The sequence below is a fragment of the Urtica dioica genome, chromosome 6, assembly GCF_054948205.1.
Source record: "Urtica dioica subsp. dioica isolate 48M chromosome 6, U.dioica_male_clone48M_v1_H2, whole genome shotgun sequence".
In the NCBI taxonomy this organism is placed as follows: Eukaryota; Viridiplantae; Streptophyta; class Magnoliopsida; order Rosales; family Urticaceae; genus Urtica; species Urtica dioica.
In genome coordinates this window covers 30467088-30475654 of record NC_142761.1, presented here as the reverse complement: position 1 = coordinate 30475654, position 8567 = coordinate 30467088, and the positions used below count along the sequence as shown (strand labels likewise).

The 8567-nt window shown below is 42.6% G+C and overlaps 1 protein-coding gene across 2 annotated transcripts; it reads right to left on the bottom strand.

Moving 5' to 3' along the window:
* Positions 1 to 337: 337 nt before the first annotated feature.
* MED8 (mediator subunit 8) lies at positions 338 to 4961 on the bottom strand. Of its 2 annotated transcripts, none has more exons than XM_089617602.1 (12): positions 4598 to 4961; positions 4389 to 4513; positions 4172 to 4296; positions 3901 to 4084; positions 3683 to 3817; positions 3530 to 3594; positions 2624 to 2917; positions 1880 to 1930; positions 1441 to 1629; positions 1186 to 1239; positions 808 to 868; positions 338 to 704 (listed from the first exon to the last, which is right to left on the bottom strand). In XM_089617602.1, the coding sequence occupies exons 1-12, from the start codon at positions 4801 to 4803 to the stop codon at positions 514 to 516; spliced, it is 1680 nt and encodes a 559-aa protein (XP_089473728.1). In that variant the 5' UTR covers positions 4804 to 4961; the 3' UTR covers positions 338 to 513. The 2 variants fall into 2 exon arrangements, with proteins under 2 accessions (XP_089473728.1, XP_089473729.1); XM_089617603.1 differs by having other exon boundaries at positions 3707 to 3817.
* Positions 4962 to 8567: the final 3606 nt, after the last annotated feature.

The window sequence follows — 8567 nt, the reverse complement described above, 5'->3', positions numbered from 1 at the left end:
TATCGTATATTATAACACAAATCTCGTTTTCTATTGGGTATGTTTTTATTTTACCCTAGATCACTAAATCGAAATCCATTATTTTTCAGCGAAATCCATTAATGGAAGGAAGATTCAACGGATTAAAGAGAGAGCAAGGATAGAGGAAAATAAGAAAATTAAAGAGAGAACGAGAGAAAGTAGGTGAAATATGCTAAAAATGCATTTTTGCTCTAATTTTGATATTTGGTTAACTTTGAGGTCCACGTAATGAAATTTCTCTAGAACAGAGCCTAGAAGATTAGCCAATTAATTAGCATTTAGTTTGTCCCTGTTGATTGCTTCCCCATATTTCCAGTCAGCTAAAATGGTCAACTATTTATCCGGCAAAATTTTTGACATAGAATAAGCATTGAATCACTCTGGAGGTATAAACTCGAAACAATTTTACAAGCTCCAAGACTTCCATAAAGACATTATTCGAACAGCATGCATTAGAATAAGAGCAAAAACTATTTATCCGTAGTGATGACACTATTGCTGGTTCTGTTGTTGGCGTTGTTGGCCAAAATTGGGATGAGTCTGAGGGTTGGTCTGAAGCGAAGCCATGTTTCCAGGTTGAAGATTCTGCGCAGTTTGTGTCATGTTCCCGAACGTGCCTTGCTGTGGTTGCTGTTGCTGCATTCCCATCATACCACCAGGATTTCCAGCTCCCATGTTGAACACTGAAACAGAGATTCCGATAACACAAGTATCAGCGATAACTGTGTCGAAAAAGGGCAAGGAAGTTATTGGATGGAGTCCAAAAAGAAAGGTTTGAGCTCGTACTTTGGTCGTTCATCATTTGAGACGCGTGAGTTCGCTGGGGATTGTTGCTGGGCAATCCATACTTGGGTAAAGAAATAGAAACCGGGATTTTAAAAATAAATAAAATAAAAATAAAAATAAATAAATAAATAATTAGAAACCAGGAAAAAGGTGAAACTTCAAAGTTACATCATGATACACAAAATGACATGATAGTGCTTTTTACTCCGTGAGTCATAGTGGCAAAGGAACTTCGTAGTTCATACTACATTTTTTCTTTTTTTCTTTTTTGTGGAATTTAATCTTAAAAAAATTTGGAAGCAAAAGCGCATCGTATTGGTGACCCCAATTCCACATTGCTTAAACCATTAAATCCACCAAGTTTGGGAAGCAACAAACCTGCATCCGCGGAAGGAGTGATGTCGATGACATCGTACCAGACATGTTTGGAATCTGTAAAAGGTACAAATCCAAGCAAAATCAATAAATGAATTTTCATAAAAGAGTTAGAGACCTAGCCCACAGTTCAGAAAACATGAATCACTCGCTTATAGATGAAATTCAGTTTTCATAGAATTCGGAAGAAGAAAAAAAAACGAAATAAAATAAAAAACGGAAGAAGAATAAAAAACGAAATAAAATATGCTAATTCACCATCTGAGGATTTGACGTCTGTGCAGCATTAAACAAAGCAGCGTTAGCAGTTCCAGAAAACTGGTTTAAATGACGGTTCATCTGGGTTCCTTGATTTACTTGACTTTGACCAATGCCATGTTGAACATGTCCGGAAGCCAGTTGTCTACCCTGGAACTGCTGGTGTCCCATTGCCTGGGAATATTGCATCTGGTGTTGCCCATGTAGCCAAAAACCCGTTAGATGAAAAAAATTATAATAAAAAAGAAATAAATTTTATAAAATAGCTAAGAGGATGAGAAGTTGAGTCTATATGAATTTTGTATATTTATTAAAACCAATTTTCTAGAACCCTTTGTTAAATTTAAAGGGAGACGAGTAAAGCTGAGAAATTTAAACCAAGAATGAAACCTTGCAAAGGAAGAATCTTTAAAATCATAAAAAGTTGTAGTGTTGTTACCGGTTGAAACTTTTGCTGGCTCTGTAAATCATGTAATTGGGGTAGCTGGGTCTGCATGGTATCAGTTAAGTCATAAGTTTTTCACGCAAAGAACTTCTCCAAGAAGAAAATCTTGACAATAGTGAAAGACAGCTTGATAAACGACTTGATCTACTACTTCAAAGACAACTACTAAACAGAATGTGTGAAAAGAGAAACAAGTGCTTAGTCATCACCTATAGTCCACAAACTATTATGTAAGTGGCATTTCGGTATCTGAATTTTTATTTTGAAGCGAAATAGCCCTCAAACTAATGGCTTTGTAGCATTTTGGTCCTTTTCTATACAAATCAATTTCTTATGCATAAAATTCAATACCTAAAACAACTTGAAACATATTTACGAATGGACGTAACTTGTTAATTTTTATAAAATAATAATAAATTAGCAATTAATTTACATTCAACCCTAAGAACACTAAATAAAGATTGATACAAGTTTTAATTTTTTAGTAAGACTTTTTTTAATAATACTTTATGGTTTTAGAAAAATATTATATATTACGACAAGTTGTTTAGCTATTTAATATCATAAAAATGATTACATTGATCAGAAAACGACTAAAATGCCAATCGATTGTGTGAAGGCCATTTCGCTCCAAAAAGAAATATGCTCTGGTGACCATAATGCCAATCGTGTAATAGTTCAGGGACTACATGCGCTAAAAAGCCAGAAGAAAAAAGTGCTTTAGAAATAGCAACTTGCCTGCCCTCCGAGTCCTTGCATCGCGTTATGCCGATACTGTTGTTGTTGAGCAAGGATATGTTGCTGCTGATGCTGAGGTAATTGCATCAGCTTTTGCCTCTGATTAAGCTGTTGTTGTTGAGGCTGTTGTAACTGTTGGCTTTGTTGTTGCTGAGGCGACGGTGTGTTCATCATCATCGTACCAGACTTCGGCGAATTCGCATATGGCATCGGAGAGTTAGTCATATTCTCAAAAGTAGCTGTAGGGCCTCCGGGAGAAGCGGCTGATCTTCCTAGAAGTTGTGACCCAGGAACCTTCCATAAAAAATAGGCCGAAAACACAAGGATTGTGTCAAGACCTGGGATTCCGAGGGTATAAAATAATAATAATAATTAATATGGGGGTTAATTATAAAATAGTAGAAGTTAGCTGGCCTATAAATAAGGGAAACTAAGAACGGAAAGGGGATGAGAATGGTATGAAAGAAAAGATTAAGGAAGAAGTTCTGGTTTGGAGAGCATGGACCTTCAGAAAGTCCAATATCAATCTATTGTAATTCCTTCTGAGTTTAACTCAATTAATACAGAAAGCAAGTTTGTATGAGATTGTGATTGACGCGAACTGTGATGAGGGAATGAGTGACCTATGTGTGAGGTGGCAATAGGGGATTGGTGAATGAAGGAATTTAAATATCAGCAAGGGATAAAAGTATGAGGGAGAGAGAATGGGATCTTCATCTTGTAATTGGTATTGACTGTGGAATAGAATATTTGGGAGGTTTTCTCTACTCAAGTTCAATACAATTGCCTATTCGGATTACTCGGTTCATAACAGATTGTTCAGCTCTAGGAATTCAAACTGATGACCTCTTTGTAAAAATAAAGTATCAAGTTTGAGAATTTTAGCGAGACTATCTATGACCCGACCTGCATCATAGGGTTTTGACCGGCTAAGCTATTCGACGACATCGGGTTGGGCTTCATGTACACACCTGCGAAGAATTCCAAAACTTGATTACACTCTGAATGAGATGTGGAAACAATCCAGGTGGGCAAAACTAAAAATTTTGTTTATTCAACCTTGAAACGATGACTGATTATTACCGGATGGTTCAGGGAAATTTTGCATCCCATCACCAGTGGTTAGCACGTCAACAAGGTGCATCGGAAGTGTGGTAGGCGTTACCTGCCTCTGATCCCCGGGCAATCGCAGTCCTATTTGCAATATCCAGTCACAAGATTGTCGTTTAAAGGAGATCCATAAATAGTACTGAAAAAACCCATTCATTACCACACACCTTCACCGTGATTCACAGAGGATCGGAGTAAATTTTCTTGCTCATGAATCTTCGCAGCTTGACCCTTATCCAGAGTTGGCACAATCGAGACCCCTTGGCGTGTTCCAAAGCAATAGGCTTTGCGAGTATCGGCCAATACTTTCTCAGCGCCCTCACAAGCGGCTCCGATCATATCAATCCTCGCCTGAAGGAGAATGACCACTTCCACGTTGAGAGAGAGAACACAAGACACAAAAACAGATAGAAAAACTCAAATACATTTAAAGACAACCTTCAACTTCTCGATCTGCGTAGTCACGGGTAAGCTCTGCATCCCGTGAAGAAGTTGCTCTCGCTTAGTGTTATCGTCCACTTCCATCTCCGGCAACAACTTCGAGGAAAGCATAACCGGAAGTACTATATAACCACATCAACATATCATATATAGTGTAATTTTTTTTTTTTTAAATTACCGACAAGTCATGTAATGATATAGAATGAGCTCATACTCGTGGAATTTTCGGCATTGACGTTCTTGGGCTGTACAACGAAAGCTTTGGAAACCTTCTTGATTTCGTCGACGATGTTGAAGAGCTCAAGATTAACCATCGAGTATTGCCCCAAAATATCTTGCCTGACATTTCAACAACCAAAAAAAAAAGTTCAAATGAAATGAACCAAATATAAACGTCGAATAAATAGCTAGAGAGAAAGAAACCATTTGGGATTGGAGTTGGTTCGAGCGAAGACATCAAAGTCCTCGAGGATTCGAGAGATGGATTTAAGGAGGCTGAGAGCTCGGATCTTCACGGACTGCAGGTTCAGCTGTTGCTGCACGGCGTCGTTTAGCTTCTCCGCGACGATTACTTGCTGTTGTTGCGGTGGTGGTTGTTGTTGAGCTTGGCCCGGTAAAATTACTTCCATGGCTGCCTTCTATGCCTTGCAATTGGAACAAACCGCAAATCGAATAATAAAGAGCGAATGAAAAGAAAGTTAGAACCGATGCCCTTGCTCTATGCTCCTTCTATTACATTTACATCTACATAAAATTTTACTTTTGATTTAAAAATAAAAACAAACTTAAAATGACTGATAATACCAATTTTCCTCTTAAAATCGAAAAAAGGAAGTGGGTTAGACAAAAAGCGAAGAAACTTGGTATACCATGAAGTTACAAAGGTTGTGCCTGTGAACCAAATAACATTGTTCATATTTATTTAATTTTGAAGTATAATTTTTGTATCATTAACTAATAATACCTTCTCTAAAAAAAACAAACTTAAAATGGACATAAATACTTCCTGCTCCCAACCGTATCCAAAAAAAAGGAGACGATTCAAACACACTATCTTCATAATCATCTATAGCATGGCAAACGCAAAACGGAAAAAATAGAGAAAATGCCACACAAGAACAACTCAGATATAATTATTTCTCATTTTATCAATGAATGTATAAAAGTTCTATAACTATATAGCTAATTTAAAAGTATAAATATACAAAATAGTCAAAGCAACGTTCAAAATATCGAACGATATCTCGTGATACTTTTAGGGCCGGCCGTACTTTTAAACTACATAAGCAACCATAGGTACCCATAATTTCGAACCAAAAATATAGGCCTAATCTAGCTGTTTTTCTTCATTCAAAGAGTATTTCTCCAAACTAACCAAGCTTTACTATACAAGAATCCAAAACTGTATAATAAGGCTCACACAATTAGCAATGTGGGAATTACATCTAGTAACGTATTTTTGTCACTTTCTTAAAAAAAAACTAATAAACATTTTACATTACGAAAACAGCGGATTTTAAATATGAATGGTCATTTTTGCCCTTCGTTTATTTCCCAATTGCTCTTAGGTTTTGCTCCGGCCATGGTTTCTTGTCCAATAAACTTAACGTATACAATATACGGTTAAGATACAATATATATATATATATATATATATATATATATATATCATATATATTTTATTTAATCACATACTATTATACACAATATACTGATTATGTGATGCTATATACATTATACTAATAATGTGATTATTGTATATTGTTAACGTCGGAGTTACGGCAATAGATGAGATAGTGTATACACTATACTGATAATGTGATTATTGTAAAATGCTAGCATCAGAGCTACGATGACGGCTGAGACGGCTTCCAGCGGGTATTCGAGCTCTAACATGGTGGCACGAAACTCGGTACGTTTTTGCATCTCGCATATCTAGTTTGTATACTGAGTGCATTGAATAAAGGTATTTTGGTCCTAATAAAGTAAAATCTGTCATTTTCGAAAGGTTTTTAAAAATATCAGATGTTTTCGTAAAGTATCAACCAAAAACTGTTAATTTTCCCACTAACAACATTGGAGCCACAACATTTATATTTGTATAAGACCCAAAATATAAATAAAGTGAGGAAAGGTCCAAAATATACATATAAGTTAGGGACGTGAGTACGTATGTTATACTGATGACTAGGGTTTGTCTTTCGGCAAGGTTTTGAAAATATAATGAACCTTTTGTTAGGAATATTGTTGTCGGCCCGTCTAGGGCCGACGAAGACAAAGGCATTTCTTCGACCCGCGTGGCCAGTACGAGGTCTTGAACGGCGAAGCCCTGACCCAGCCAGGGGCCGGCCCAAACCAAGGGCCAAGTCAAATGCCCATGCAGCCGGTCAAAGGCTTGCCTCGGCCAATGGCCGGCCCAAGGCTTGCCTCGGCCATTGGCCGGCCCTAAGGCTTGCCTCGGCCAATGGCCGGCCCAAGGCTTGCCTCGGCCATTGGCCGGCCCTAAGGCTTGCCTCGGCCAATGGCCGGCCCAAGGCTTGCCTCGGCCATTGGCCGGCCCTAAGGCTTGCCTCGGCCAATGGCCGGCCCAAGGCTTGCCTCGGCCATTGGCCGGCGCAAGGCTTGCCTCGGCCATTGGCCGGCCCAAGGCTTGCCTCGGCCATTGACCGGCCCAAGGCTTGCCTCGGCCATTGGCCGGCCCTAAGGCTTGCCTCGGCTAATGGCCGGCCCAAGGCTTGCCTCGGCCATTGGCCGGCCCAAGGCTTGCCTCGGCCAATGGCCGGCCCAAGGCTTGCCTCGGCCATTGGCCGGCCCAAGGCTTGCCTCGGCCATTGACCGGCCCAAGGCTTGCCTCGGCCATTGGCCGGCTCAAGGCTTGCCTCGGCCAATGGCCGGCTCTAGAGCCTTCCCTCGGCCAATGGCCGGCTCTAGAGCCTTTCCTCGGCCAATGGCCGGCTCTAGAGCCTTCCCTCGGCCATTGGCCGGCTCTAGAGCCTTCCCTCGGCCATTGGCCGACCCAAAAGTGCCCACTTGGCCAAGGGGCCCCCCAAACACCCCTTGGCCGCCTATAAATAAAGAGGTCTGCCCTCTCCCAAAGGTAATCCAATTTTGAGACCCGAAACGCTGTCGAACTCGTACTTCACTCGTTTCGCTCATCTTTGGCCTCTCACCACCCCTAAAACCTCTATACTCCACCTCAATCCCACTAATGTTGAGCGTCGGAGAGGTAAACAGGGGCACCCCCCCTGTTTCCCCTTTGTAGTTCACAATCTCTTTCTTGCTTTTCAGGTATCGAGACAAGGTGAGCTTCACCCACAGCTAAGGGACGACTTGGGATACCAGGTCCGACACGCTCGAGCCGGAGTGAGACCACTTGGTCCGGCCTTGGGTCTAACCACTCTGGGCTCCTAAATAGTTGTCCGAAAATCAGCGACAACATTTTGGCGCTAGAAGGAGGGCATCTCTCGACCTTGGAGACACATCCCCTCTACCAGTCTTCTTCTCACTTCTACGACTCTCGAGAGATGAGTCATGGCCCCGCCACCGTCGTGGGCGCCCGAGCGACTAGCTCGAGGCACGACCTCCAAAGCTCCGCGCACCGTCTCGAAGGGCAACCTCATGATAATGAGAGCCAGCCCCGAGACCCGGCGAATGACCTCGAGGCTGCAGTCCGAGAGGACGCGGCTCGAAGGCTCGCCGAACTCCTAGACCGCCCCGGCGTCACCGGCGCGCTCATCGCTGACCTCCTCGACTCCAACAACGTCGACGACATCAACCACGAGACCAACCTCGACCACGCTATTCACGAAAGTGGACACACGCGCACGCTTCCAAGGGGACACCCTCGGGCGGCCGTGTCGAAATGTCAACTTTCTGATGAGCACCCGCACGCGCCCTCGAGGGGACGCCCTCGGGCGACCACGTCAAGGCGTCAAAGCTCACGCGATACCCGAGGACGCTCAGTCTCAAGGTCCCGAAAGGAACGCTCCAAGCTCACGATCCGCGTCCAAAACCCTCGTGAAGGTGACAACGTCGAGAATGGCAGGCCCTTGACAAGGGTGATAGGGACGGCCTCCGGAGACTTGAGGGACCGCCTCACTTCTCAGAGAGAGGTTCACGAGTTCGACTTGAGATAAAAGCTCAACGCCCAACGCGAGATCGCGAGCAAGATCATCTTGGGACGTCAACCACCTAACGCTGCCAACTGCGCACCCAACAAGAAACGCGCCTCCACACTCGCCGCACCGGCCGACGCTCTCGACTCGCGAAGGAAGAGGCGCAGAAAAGGTCGAGTCCCTAATGACCTTCCTTCTCCGACCCCGAAGCGATCCTTCATCCCGCTCAACACAACGCCCGACCGGATCCTGCGCTTACGCCGCGATGAGCTGGGAAG